The 14281-nt window shown below is 41.8% G+C and overlaps 1 protein-coding gene across 3 annotated transcripts in view; it reads left to right on the top strand.

Annotated features, from left to right (window-relative positions):
- LOC125450660 (organic cation/carnitine transporter 2-like) overlaps nucleotides 1–14281 on the top strand; it is a 137114-nt gene that overhangs the window by 65904 nt on the left and 56929 nt on the right. For all 3 annotated transcript variants that reach the window (XM_048526680.2, XM_059644844.1, XM_059644845.1), the window contains exon 5: nucleotides 7945–8086. In XM_048526680.2, coding sequence (XP_048382637.1) covers nucleotides 7945–8086 — 142 coding nt within the window. The remainder of the gene's footprint in view (nucleotides 1–7944; nucleotides 8087–14281) is intronic.

Below are 14281 nucleotides of genomic sequence, written 5' to 3'. Positions count from 1 at the left end.
CTCTTCCTTCAAGTCCTATGAAAAACAGACATTTCTTCCTCTGCCTAATGCACAATGTGATCTTTCCACAAACGGCGAAAGATCACAAGTCGCCTGTATAGATGGCACAATTAGCCAATCCTGCCACAGCTCTGTTCATAAGTCTTTGAAATGTGGCTGGTGCATTTTTCATTCCAAAGGGCATTACGTTAAATTGATACAGCCCATTTGGTGTCACAAATGCAGAAATTTCTTTCTTTCCCTCCGACAAAGATACTTGCCAGTAACCACGAAGTAAGTCCAACTTTATGGTTTAAGTGGCTTGTCCAACTTTTACCACACAGTCCTCCAGCTTTGGAATTGGGTATGAGTCTGATTCAGTTGCTGTGTGGACCTTCTGATAATCCATGCAGAATCATTGAATGCCATCAGGTTTGGGAACCAACATGATCAGCAAATTCCACTCACTTTAACTTGGCTTGATGATGTCTTTTTGGAGCATCGCTTCCACTTCCTTCTGTATCTGTGCTGTTTTGAGAGGATTAAGCCTATGGGAGGTTATTTAGTCAGAACAGCAATCCCTAATTCAACCTCATATACTATAATATTAGTCCTCCTCATTCTATTCCTACATATGTCCTCATATTGTTGCAACAAGCCTTTCAATTCACTTCTCTGTTCCAGAGACAGTTAGCTCACTGTCCTATCCCATTCTTTAAGGACTTCCTCATTATTTAATTTATTTTGAAGCCCATCAAAATCCAAATTATCTAGATTTTATTCCTCATTCTGAGTGGCAGTAACTAATACCTCTTTCTCCAGTTCCCTTTCCATGTCATAGTAAGATTTTCAGAATATTCACATGACATACTCAATAACTTTTTTCTCCATCTGGCATCCTTACCAGATAGTTCACCTGACTGATAGGGACGCTTAAACCTTGCTCTGAAGGGATCTCCAACCACTGGTAACAGGACCAATACTTTATCTCCACGGGCAAAAGTACAAATTTTAGATTTCTTATCTGCTTCATGCTTTATTACATACTGTCCGAACTTCAAATGTTCTCTAGCTAATTCACTAACTATTTTTAATCTTTCTCTCACTTCAAATGTACAATCCAATGGTGAGATCTCAGGCTTTCGAACTATCAACTTTTCCTTAATTAATTTTAACGGCCTTTGTGTCCAAACATCCATTCAAATGGAATAAACTGAGCTGATTCATCTGGAGCATCTCTAATAACAAACAACTTAAATGGAATACCTTTATCCTAATTATTTGGGTAATCATTGCAATAAGCCCTCTGCATAGTCATTAAGGACTGATGCCACCTTTCCAATGCTCCTCGGGATTCAGGATGGTACACACTTGATTTAAAGTGTTGGATGCCTAACCTATCCGTGACTTCTTCAAATAGTTTGGTAGTAAAATTGGACCCTTGGTCTGACTGAGTCTCTCTGGGCTGTCCTTAACGGGTAAGGAAAACAAATGTTTCCTCCACAGCACTTTTTGCCTTGACATTCCATAATGGAATTGTCTCCGGGAATCTGGTAGACACATCCATTATGGTTCCCATTTATGGCTTTAGGGAGGGGACCCACACAATCAATCATAACCTGCATGACAGGTTTTTCAAATGCAGGACTTGGTTTCAGAGGTGATAATGGGAACTGCAGATGCTGGAGAATCCAAGATAATAAAATGTGAGGCTGGATGAACACAGCAGGCCCAGCAGCATCTCAGGAGCACAAAAGCTGATGTTTTGGGCCTAGACCCTTCATCAGAGAGGGGGATGGGGTGAGGGTTCTGGAATAAATAGGGAGAGAGGGGGAGGCGGACCGAAGATGGAGAGAAAAGAAGATAGGTGGAGAGGAGAGTATAGGTGGGGAGGTAGGGAGGGGATAGGTCAGTCCAGGGAAGATGGACAGGTCAAGGAGGTGGGATGAGGTTAGTAGGTAGGAGATGGAGGTGCGGCTTGGGGTGGGAGGAAGGGATGGGTGAGAGGAAGAACAGGTTAGGGAGGCAGAGACAGGTTGGACTGGTTTAGGGATGCAGTAGGTGGAGGGGAAGAGCTGGGCTGGTTGTGTGGTGCAGTGGGGGGAGGGGACGAACTGGGCTGGTTTTGGGATGCGGTGGGGGAAGGGGAGATTTTGAAGCTGGTGAAGTCCACATTGATACCATTGGGCTGCAGGGTTCCCAAGTGGAATATGAGTTGCTGTTCCTGCAACCTTCGGGTGGCCTCATTGTGGCACTGCAGGAGGCCCATGATGGACATGTCATTCTAAAGAATGGGAGGGGGAGTGGAAATGGTTTACGACTGGGAGGTGCAGTTGTTTGTTGCGAACCGAGCGGAGGTGTTCTGCAAAGCAGTCCCCAAGCCTCCCCCATCTCCCTCTCTGATGAAGGGTCTAGGCCCGAAACATCAGCTTTTGTGCTCCTGAGATGCTGCTGGGCCTGCTGTGTTCATCCAGCCTCACATTTTATTGTCTTGGTTTCAGAGGTACTGGTTTTATTACTGCCCGTGGCTTTCCTACCATTTGACATTTGTAGCAGGTACACAAAATTCAACCATATTCTTATGTAATCCAGGCCAAGAGAATTTTTTTTTACCTTAGTCTGAGTCTTCTCACTCCCAGATGACTTCCTACAGGTAATTTGTGTGCTACCGATAATACTTTCTGTTGTATACTACAGCAACACAATCTAGTGCATTTCTGTCCATTTCCCCTCTGCACTAACCTGCTGAGGTCTCCATTTCTGCCTTGGGATTCTATTCTTAAGGTAGTAACTTTCTGGAATATATTCTAAGATAGTAGGGACGGCCGATGCTGTTGTCTGAGAAAACAAGGTGTAGAGCTGGATGAACACAGCAGGCCAAGCAGCATCGGAGGAGCAGGAAAGCTGACATTTTGGGTCAGAAATAAAGAAGGGTCCAGACCCAAACGTCAGCTTTCCTGCTCCTCTGATGCTGCCTGACCTGCTGTGTTCAGCCAGCTCTACACCTTGTTATCTCTGGAATATATTCCGATTCCTTTTCTGAGTAGGCTTTATGTTATAAAGCTTTTACTGTCTCATCTTTTTATTGTAACTCCATCAGTCTTTCAAAACTAAATACCTCTGTCTGATCCTCTACCTGTTCAGGTTTTGCTTTATAATTTCATCAAACAGGGTGTCAGCTAACTGGGCCTCAACTACTTCATCTTTCTCTTCAGTTTTCCCTTCTTGCTTTAACTTATGACTATGAGATCTTGTCACCACACAGTCCCAAAAAAATTCCAGGGTATTTTTCTTTTAACTGCTTTGTTCCCTGATTTTCTTTTGGCTTCTCCCCTACAGTTACAAGAAGAAACTGTATTCCTGGAATAAACTCTGTTTCAATCACTCCCACTGTCACTTCCTCAGTCTTGTTTGAGTTTTTTAGCCTTATCTTACAAAGGGAAATGCCAAATATCTCTCCATTTATTCCACAGATTATCGCTCTCTCGGGTAAACACTTCAGAAGGAGTGTAAATACTTTCATCTCTCTATGAGAGACTGGTTAGCTCCTGTATCTCTCAATGTTTTAACTTCTTTACTTTGTCCCCCTGTTCTTCCTGAGTAAATACAGTGGTGAGGTCTTGTAGAGATTGGGCAGCATCTCACTATCCAGCCTGTGACTAGGCTGTGCACTCTCCTGCAGCTCCTCTGCATTTCTTTGGGGGGGGGGGGGGGCAGGGATTTCTGTCACGACCTCACCTAATCCCACTGGTTTTGCCTCTTTCCCCCATCCTTTTTCCCCAGTGCCTTTCTGAAGCCACTGGCACTGTGACTTTGTGTGTGTCTCCATCCCTTACAGTGGAAACACTTGAGGTCTTTCATCTATTTTTCACCCTCTTGGTTTTCTCTTTTTTCCCACCTGGGGCAAACTGTCCCCAGTGTAATCTACTTTTTGATTTTTATTGAACGACCTTCATATCTCCAAAATTCTATCCCTCATGGAGAGGAATTGCTGTCGGAAGCTAGATTTTCATTTATGCTCTAATGCATATTCGTCCGCCATCACTGCAGCTCTTCTCGCTGTTTGAACTTTCTGTTCCTCAGCATTAGTGAAATTTTATCTCCTGTAGCAGAATAATCTCTCTAAGATCCTCATATGCCTGTTCTATCTTTAATGCTATCACCCGACTATCAAAGTTGCTGTGTTTAATTCTTTTAAACTTGACATAAATCTGATGTGGTTCCTCCTTGTAGTTCCGGACCGTTGTCTATGCGCTTCTGGTACCAATTCTTAGGCACTCAATGTAGGCTGTCTGACATCTTCATAATCTCTGACACCTCATCTGATGGCGCTGCAAACACCTCGCTAGCCCTGCCTACCAACTTGGTTGGAATTTACATTACCCACAGAGTCTCTGGACACATCATCTGTTTAGCCAATTCTCAGAGGAAATGAAAAAGGCTTCTACATCTTTTTCAATGAATTATGGTAATGTTTTAACATATTTATGTGTATCCCTACTTGTCTTTGGCTACAATGGGTTTGCGGTTCATCATTCTCATATATAACAAAGAACAAAGAAAATTACAGCACCGGAACAGGCCCTTCGGCCCTCCAAGCCTGTGCTGATCGAGATCCTCTGTCTAAGCCTATCACCTATTTTCTAAGGGTCTGTATTCCTTTGCTCCCTGCCCGACCATGCACCTGCCCAGATACATCTGAAAAGACACTATCGTGTCTGCGTCTACCACCTCCGCTGGCAACGTGTTCCAGGCACCGACCACCTTCTGCGTAAAGAACTTTCCACGCATATCTCCCTTAAACTTTCCTCCTCTCACTTTGAACTCATGACCCCTAGTAATTGAGTCCCCCACTCTGGGAAAAAGCTTCTTGCTATCCACCCTGTCTATACCCCTCATGATTTTGTAGGCCTCAATCAGGAACCCCCCTCAACTTTCGTCTTTCTAATGAAAATAATCCTAATCTACTCAACCTCTCTTCATAGCTAGCACCCTCCATACCAGGCAACATCCTGGTGAACCTCCTCTGCACCCTCTCCAAAGCATCCACATCCTTTTGGTAATGTGGCGACCAGAACTGTATGCAGTACTCAAAATGTGGCTGAACCAAAGTCTTATACAACTGTAACATGACCTGCCACCTCTTGTACTCAATACCCCGTCCGATGAAGGAAAGCATGCTGTATGCTTTCTTGACCACTCTATTGACCTGCGTTGTCACCTTCAGGGAACAATGGATCTGAACACCCAGATCTCTCTGTATATCAATTTTCCCCAGGACTTTTCCATTTACTGTATAGTTTGCTCTTGAATTAGATCTTCCAAAATGCATCACTTCGCATTTGCCTGGATTGAACTCCATCTGCCATTTATCTGCCCAACTCTCCAATGTATCTATATTCTGCTGTAATCTCTGACAATCCCCTGCACTATCAGCTACTCCACCAATCTTAGTGTCATCAGCAAACTTGCTAATCAGACCACCTATACCTTCCTCCAAGTCATTTGCATATATCACAAACAACAGTTGTCCCAGCACAGATCCCTGTGCAACACCACTGGTCACAGGTCTCCAATTTGAGAAACCCCCTTCCACTACTACTCTCTGTCTCCTGTTGCCTAGCCAGTTTTTTTTATCTTCACGTTTGACTAACTCCTTTACAATTTCAACTTTCCTCTTGTCCCTAGTTAAACCCAAATTTAGCCTGTTTGTGAAGTCTGAAAGTATAGCCCCGCTCTGTCCTTCTAAACTTTCTTGGGAAATTTGGAAAGCATCCTCAAATCCCAGAACATCTTTAGCAAAGTTTGGAGCCATTTCTCTCATGTTAGATTCAACCAAACACAAGTCACCTAAATTAAACAGATTTTCCACTTCTCCACTGAACCCCAATGACACTGAATCCCAAATCTATTTATATCTGTCAAAATCCAGTCAGATCTGTTCAGATCCCGTACATGAACTGACCAGATCCCAGACTTGAGCCCCTAATCTGTTACGGAGGGGAGAACAATGTACCTCCAAAAACTGAAACTGAAACACAAGACCCCAATCTGTTATGGCTGGAGTAGAGGTCCCCTTCTAGTAATTAGACACAAAAACACCCAGAGACCCTTACCTCACCTGGCCTAATCTGCTAAAAATGAATGATTAAACGAAAGAAAATCCCTGATATTCACTTAATAAGCAGCAACTAACAATTTATTTATTTAATCCTAACAGAGAACAAATTAACAGAACTACTAACAAATTGAACAATTCCCTTCTTAACTACCAACTATCCCCTAAGTGAACAAAATTCTACTGGTATGCGGTTCTAATAAACACACTTATATAAGCCCCAGTAATAATAAAAATAAATTAAAACTCAGACTCTCAAAGTTCATATTGGGTGTGTCTTCTGGAATGTTTTGCCCTCTCTGCTGTGTCTTCAGCCATAAATGCCTTTCGTCCACTGATCCTTCTGTCAGGGATGTTTTCTTTGTGAATTCTTCTGTGAGGATTTTTAGCTAGAAGTGCAGTGGTACCTTTATGAGTAGATGGTGCCTTTCAGGGAGCTTAGAGTTTTCTGTGAGAGCCATATACTTACTCTTCAGATGGCAGTACACTAACACACCAATTTTCAAACACACGCTTCTTATATGTTCCCGATGACATGTCAATTTTCTTACAATAGGATAGGTCTGAGGTTTGGAAAACTATCGCATTTAAATTCATTTGGTTTCCGATCTATCAGTGCTTTGTTTAAATTAATTGGCTGACCTTCAAGCTAGTTGCCAAAATATTTAAACAAGCCCAAGGTTTCCAATCTCACAGCCAACTGGTACATGTTTCAATTTCAGAACTGTCTGTACCTCTCCAGCTGCTTAATAATATGTTTGCTTAGATCTCCAAGCTCAGAAAAGCACATCACCTCTCAAAGGGACCCCATGTTCTTGCCCCGCTATAAATTTTACAAATAAATTCCGACTTCCTGCCTTCTAGTTCACAAATACTCTGTACAACCTTGCAACAGAATGTAAAATGTACTTGCACAGTGTTGATATGAATAGTGTAGATTCAGATGAAGATTAAACAAGGGTATGAGGGCAAAAAGAAAAGATCTATTCTGGTAATTTTCAATGAGGAAATACAGGAGGCTCAAGTTGAGCATAGATGCCAGCATGGACTGGTTGGGTACGTGGTTTGTTTCTGTGCCAGAGATCCTATGTAATCCTGTGTAACGTGTTATTGGAAGCTATACCTATTGCCTTGCCTGTGAACATCATCCTTCCTGCAGTGTAGAATTGACCATGTGATCTATGGAGTTGTGAGAATGGCACACTGTGTGATAGCCACACCCTGTAATGGACTCTCTTCGAAGATACTGAGCTCACATTGAAGGAACGGTCGGGTCCAGTTTCAGGTTTATTTGCCATGGCACAATGCAGCCACAAAGTTCTCCACTGGCACGATGCCACCTTTGCCTGTCTCAAAATGACAATATGTATTGAAAATATTAATTTAAACAGTGAAGTGACTAAAAGCCACTAATTTGAAGTCAGTATTGACTCAGGCTTGACAAAGAAGCTTGGCTGAGCAAAAGTGATTTGACAGGGTTACTATATCCCTATCCTCTTCTACCATAATGACCCGATACCTCAATTTCTGTCTTTGTGATCCTTGTGGGTGGGGGATGTGGCGCGAGTGGTGGAATGAAGAAATTACATAGCTACTCAGAACATACGGTGCAGAGATAGGCTGTTCAGCCCACCTGGACCGCACTGGCTTTTATACTCCATAAGAAAATCCTCCCACCACACTTCACCTCACCCAGTTGACACCAAGTTCTGTATCCTTCCTCTTATGCGTTTATCTAGCTTTCCAGTAATTTAACAAGAGTCCTCAGGTATGGTAATCCGACAGAAAGAACCCTCTCCCTGTTGCATCGTTACCATTGCTTTATTTGTACTGATTATGTTTTTTAGGCTGATACCTGAGTCTCCAAGATGGCTGATTGCTCAAGGTCGAGTGACTGAAGCAGAGAAAATAGTGCAAGGCTTTGCTAAGAAAAACGGCATCACCCATGTTGGGGTGATATTTCAGCAAGTTGATACCAGAGAATATACGGTAGTTATATTCTTTTCTTTTCTCTCTTTCTATCTTAGATTGCTATTCAAATATATCAAAGTCAAAAAACAATATAACCAAGCCATTAAAAGTCTAGCACAGTCTATATTTAATTATATATTTATGAGCCACCACAGCAGAATAGAAAAAGATTATTTAGCACTGCAGCACTTATTCATGTTTATGCTAATGTTCTGAGACTGCATTTAATTGTGGGGCAGTATCTGGGGAATAGTGATAGAAATTTGATTGGAGATAAATTAGAAATTGGCCTTGGTATGGTGGGTTGAGTTTGTTCTTTCTGCTCTAACTTCTGTGATTCTAAACAATTCAAAGTTGTTTCTTGATGCACCAACCTTAGCATTCTGGAAAGTTAATTTACTTCCAAATAATTAAATAGGATAATGAATTAAATTTAGACTAAATCATGGACCAATATGCCTCTTATCCTGGTATGCAATCTCTTTCTCTAAAGTGCTAACTTAATGCAACTTAATGAATACGACTGAGAGACCAGAGTAGGCCAGCAATGTCTTGAATTGCTTCTGCCTTTCAGTTAGTTCATGGGTAATTTGTATTTAACTTATGGTTGTGTAGACCTGAGTACTCCTCACCCAACAACACCCTGTCAATCTGAGTTTTGAAGTTTTAAATTAACCCTTTGACAGTCTTCTTGGCTGAAAGGTTCCAAATTTTTATTATCCCTTTGCACAAAGAAATGCTTCATGATTTTGACCCCTGAAGGGTCCAGCTCTAATTTTAAAATTATGTCTGCTATGAAATATTTTCTAATTTCACGACCGGAGGAAACAATTCCTCCCTCCTGCCAGCTAAATTCTTTAGCTAACTTAAACACACCTCAGTTGGATAACCATTTAGCTTTCTGCCCTCTGCACTCATTTGCTAACACTCCTTGAAGTTTGATATGTTTAGTTCAGAAATTCAAACACAAGATACCGAGAATGCTGGAAATCCGAACTGAAAGCAGAAAATGCTGGAAATATTCAGCAGGTCATGCAGTATCCATGGAGAGAGAAGCCGAGTTAATGTTGCAGGTCTCGCATCAGAATAGAAACCATTTTGAAATATATTAGGCTTTCAGGAGGTCAAATGCAGAGCAAAGATCAAAGGGGAGATCTGTGATAGGGTGTAACTTGAGAGGCATCAAATAGCAGAAGTGTTGGTGGAACAGAGACAAGGCAAGACCAGTAAAGAAATGAAAGATGTACCTGCAGGAAATGTGCATGCTAGAACATTGAGCTGCTGCCATGGAAAAACCAGCTCTTTAGAAGATCTAGTCAACAAGCCCCACTCCTTCAATATTCCTCTGGTCGTCCTGCAAATGTTCTCCTCCCAGTTAACTGTACAATTTTGATTTGAATGTCATGATTGGATCTGCCTCCACCATACTGTCAGGCAGTGTGTTCCAGATCCAGGCAATGCGCTGCATTGAAAAACAAGAGCTCTTGATCTAACGTTAAATCTTTATGCAAGTCACCTTATATTTGTGTTCACTGGCCCTTTACATCTCCCCCATGGGAATAGTTTATCCCTGTTGACTCTGTCCAAACCCTTAATAATTTTGTACACTGTTACCAAATCTCCCACAACCTCCCATTCTCCAAAGGGAAAAGCTGCAGCTGCACCAATCTATTCATGCGACTGAAATTTCTCATCCCTGAAACCATAGTCATGAGTCATTTGGCATCCTGTCTATACAATCCATCAAGTCTGTTCTGCTGTTCAATGAGATTACGACTGATTTGATCATTTCAAACTCCACTTTTCTGCTTTTCCCCATAATGCTCCATTCCATACTGATTAAAAATTTGTCTATCTCAGCCTTAAATGACCCACTCTCTGCAGCCCTCTGGAATAAAGAATTCTGAGAGAAGATACACTGCAGAAATTCACCAAGGGTCTTAAGACAGCACCTTCCAAACCCACGAACACTACCATCTAGAATGACAAGGGCAGCAGGTACATGAGAACACCACCACCTCCAACTTCCTTTCCAAGATTCCCACCGTGCTGACTTGGAAATACATTGTTGTTCCACAATGCTGATCAGTTCTGTAGGTCTACCAAAACCAAATGGACTGCATTGGTTCAAGAAAGGAAGGCAATGGCCTGATGGTATTATTGCCGATCCAGAGACCTTGATAATGTTCTGCGGATCCGGGTTTGAATCCCACCGTGGCAGATGGTGGAATTTGTATTCAATAAATAATTAAGAGTCTAATGATGACTGTGAATCCATCCCCAATTATTGGGAAAATCCCATCTAGTTCACTAATGCCCTTTAGGGAAAGAAACTGTCATCCTTACCTGGTCTGGTCTACATGTGACTCTAGACCCACACTAAAGTGGTTTAGATTTAACTGTTCTCTGGCAATTAGGGATGGGCAATAAATTCTGCCTAGCTAGCAATGCCCTCATCCCATGAATGTATAAATAAAAAGAAAGCATGGTGGCTCAGTGGTTAGCACTGCTGCCTCACAGTGCAAGGGATCCCGGTTTGATTCCACCCTCCAGCAACTGTCTGTGTGGAGTCTGCATGTTCTCCCCGTGTCTACAAGGGTTTCCTCTGGGTGCTCTAGTTTCCTCCCACAGCTCAAAGATGTGCAGGCTTGGTGGATTGGCCATGCTAAATTGCCCTTGCTAAATTGTTCTGGGTGGGATGCTCCGAGGGTCCGTGTGGACTTGTTGGGCCAAAGGGCCTGCGTCCACTCTGTAGGGATCCTATGATCGATAATCTAAGGCAGCTCTCCTTCAGCGAGGGATGGGTGATAAATACTGACACAGCTAATGAAATCCACATTCTTTGAATGAATTTATAAAAAGAAATTCCTCCTCATCCCAGTTTTAAATGGGCATTCCCTACTGTGAGATTTTGCCTTCTCTTATTAGACACCCGCAATGGGAAGTAACTATTCAGCATCTACTCTGTTAGGTTTCCTGGGATTCTTCTCTGTTTCAATAAGGTCACCTCTATCCTTTTGAACTCCGATGAGTACAAATCCAATCTATACAGCGTCTCCTTATCAGAAAGTCTTTCTATTTCCGGGTTCAATCTGGTGGATCTTCTAAACTAAATGCAATACACCTGCTGAAACTGAACCAGAGTCTTCTAAAAGTTCTGCTTATTTTTGTGCTGTTTGCCTCTCTTTATAATACCCTGAGTCCCATTTGCTTTATTAATCACCTCCTCTGTCACTTTCAATGATTTGTATACATGTAATTCAAGTTTCTGTTGCTGCACTCATTTTAAAATTGTGCCCTCTAACTTCTATGGCCTTTCCCTTTCCTCCCTACCAAATTCTCCATTTCACCTCTGCATTGAATTTGATTTACCATCTATGTGTCTGTCTATTCCGTCAACCTGATTTCTCTTAAGCCTATCACTAACCTCCTCATAGTTCACAATACTTCTCTTTAATAAAGAAACTTTGCATTATCTTTAAATTTTTATGCTATATTCTGTATACCCCCCCAAGTCTAGGACGGTCATGTATTTTAAGAACTATTGTGATGCTAGAACTGACCACTGCTCACCTTCCCACAGTATGAATAATAACCCCATTCATTACTAATGTTACCGGTCACTCAGCCAACAATGTATACAAACAATTGCAGAACCTTTACACTTATACCTCCTCCCTGCTCACTGTTTAAGGTCCTAAACACACCTTCCATGTGGAGCAGTAATATATTTGTGCTCTTTCACATTTGTCGACTGTATTCACTGTGCACAATGTGGCCTTCTCTACAACGGTGAGGCCAAATGCAGATCGGAGAAAGGGTCACTCAATCTGAAACAGTAACTCTGATTTCTCTCCACAGGTGCTGCCAGACCTGCTGAGCTTTTCCAGCAGTTTCTGTTTTTGAAAACAAATGCAGACAAGATGGCCGCTTTGCAAAACATTTCCACTCAGTTCACAATAATGACTCAACCTTCCAGTTGCTTGCTATTTCAATAGACGATCTTTCTCAGAGGACAGATTCCTGTCCTCTGTCAGCTGCAATGCTCCAGTGAAACTTAATGAAAGCTGGAAGACAGCACAGTTTTCTTTACTGCCTTCTGAACTCAACACTGTGAACCGTAACTTCAGGTCATGAGCACCGCCCTCCATTTTGATTATAACCTGAAATTTTATTGAATTCTTTGCTCTCAATACAGGTCCCCAGCATTCTGCTGTGAACGCCTACCATTAACACCTACTCTTCACTGATATTACTTCTCCACTACCGTTAGAACTACTTTTGCCTTTTGTTCCTGGCATGTTCATTACTTATTCTGCTTGCTCCTCCTTTCCCTGTCTCTGCAGTATAAGACTTTCCCAGGCCTCCCTTCAATTAAAAAAAAAGTCATGTTGGACTCAAGATGTTATTCTGTTTGTCTCTCCAAAGATGCTGTCAAATCAAATGAGTTTCTCCAACATTTTTTGCTTTTATTGTGTAACCATGGTGACTGCTTTTATTCCATAAGTTCAATGTTGTTGGGAAGCCTGTTATGTGATACTTCATCAAACACCTTTTGAAGCCCATGTCAAATACATCAACTGCATTTCATGACCCCTCTATATTACTTCATTGAAAAAAAACAAGCAAATTAATGAAATACAAATTGATTGAACAAGCTGGATTTCCCTAAGTCACATTTGTCAAAGTGACAATTAATTTTGTGCCAAATTATCATTTCCAAAAGTTTTTCCAGTGCTGAGGTTCAACTGACTGTCTTGCCATTGCGGCACTCACTCTTGGATTTTTTGTTTAAACAGGAGCATACTGTTTATAATTTTCCCATCATCTGGCACAACCAATGTGTTTAAGGATGTTTGGAAGATTTTGCCCACTGTTTCTGTAGTTTCCGCCTTTCCTTCACTCAGTGTCCTCAGGTCCATCTGATCCAATCCTTGTGGCTTATCAACTTTAATTACAGTCAGGTGCCTTGAATTTCTTCTTTACTAACTTACAGTCTGACCAGTATCTCAGTTGGTTTCTCTTTCATCATGTCTTTGACAGCATCTTCTTGGTGAATACAGTTGCAAAGTGCTTATTTCTTACTTCAGTTATGCCCTATACTCCCATATCTTCTCTTTGGTCTTTAATCGGCCTCACTATTTTTACAGTTCTAACCAAATAAATTCCTTCCTTCTTTCTTCTAGGGTGTTTTTTTGCCACGGTAACATTCTCGATATTGCTACCCCACTCGTTCATCATTTGTTTTCTTCTTTGGCTTTCCTGAACACATCTTATCCATTTTTAATCCATTGCCACTACAACATGGTATTTCCACTTGTTATTTGCATCTGCTGTTCACAAACTATGCTTACCACCCTCCAGCCATTCACTTAGATACACTGTGAAGCTAAATCAGACCTTACTATATTCTTTCTTACAATGAGCCCACATAATACTTGATTATTTCTCACACAGGGGCTCTGTCTTCAAATACTTTGCTCAGCTTTTTTTTTCTTACTGCCTAATGCTACTCGCTTGTCCCCAAATGCTGTCAGGTTAGTTTAGACCATCTCCAACAGCACGATCAAACCACCCACAAACAATGTTGCACTGAACACGCAGATGTTCCATGCATGGCAATCAACATCGGTCCATTTTTTTTCTCACATCACCCATGCTTCATTTGCATATCCCTTTAAATCAATGCCCACTCTTTTGTCTACAAGCAGGAACAGCCTCCCCCTAACAATCTATACTGCCATTTTGATTTTGAAAATCTTCATCAAATCTTCTCTCAGCCTTCTTATCTCCAAGGAGAACAGTCCCAACTCATTCTCATTCCTGGAATCATCCCTCTAAAATGCCTCTGTACTCTCTCCAATGTATTCACATTGTTCCTGTGATATAGGACCCACAACTGTATTCCAGCTGAGGTATAACAAAAATCTTGTAAGAGCTAGAATCTGGAATCCATGGCCTAAGAGTGTGCTGGAGGCAAATTGCTACTGACTTTCAAAGGAGACCTTGCAAAAGAAACATTTACAGAGGTTCAGTGAGATGTTGGGAGAATGGGTGAGTTGTATTTGCAGTGAGCTGACATAACAGGACAAAAACAGCAGGAAAAGCTCAGCAGGTCTGGCAGCATCTGTGAAGGCAAAAACAGAACTGACATTTCGGGTCCGGTGACCCTTCCTCAGAACAGACATAGCAGGCCTCCTTCCGTATTGTGAT

This window comes from Stegostoma tigrinum, chromosome 3 (assembly GCF_030684315.1).
Source record: "Stegostoma tigrinum isolate sSteTig4 chromosome 3, sSteTig4.hap1, whole genome shotgun sequence".
NCBI classification, from domain to species: domain Eukaryota; kingdom Metazoa; phylum Chordata; class Chondrichthyes; order Orectolobiformes; family Stegostomatidae; genus Stegostoma; species Stegostoma tigrinum.
This window is presented reverse-complemented; position numbering and strand designations above follow the sequence as displayed.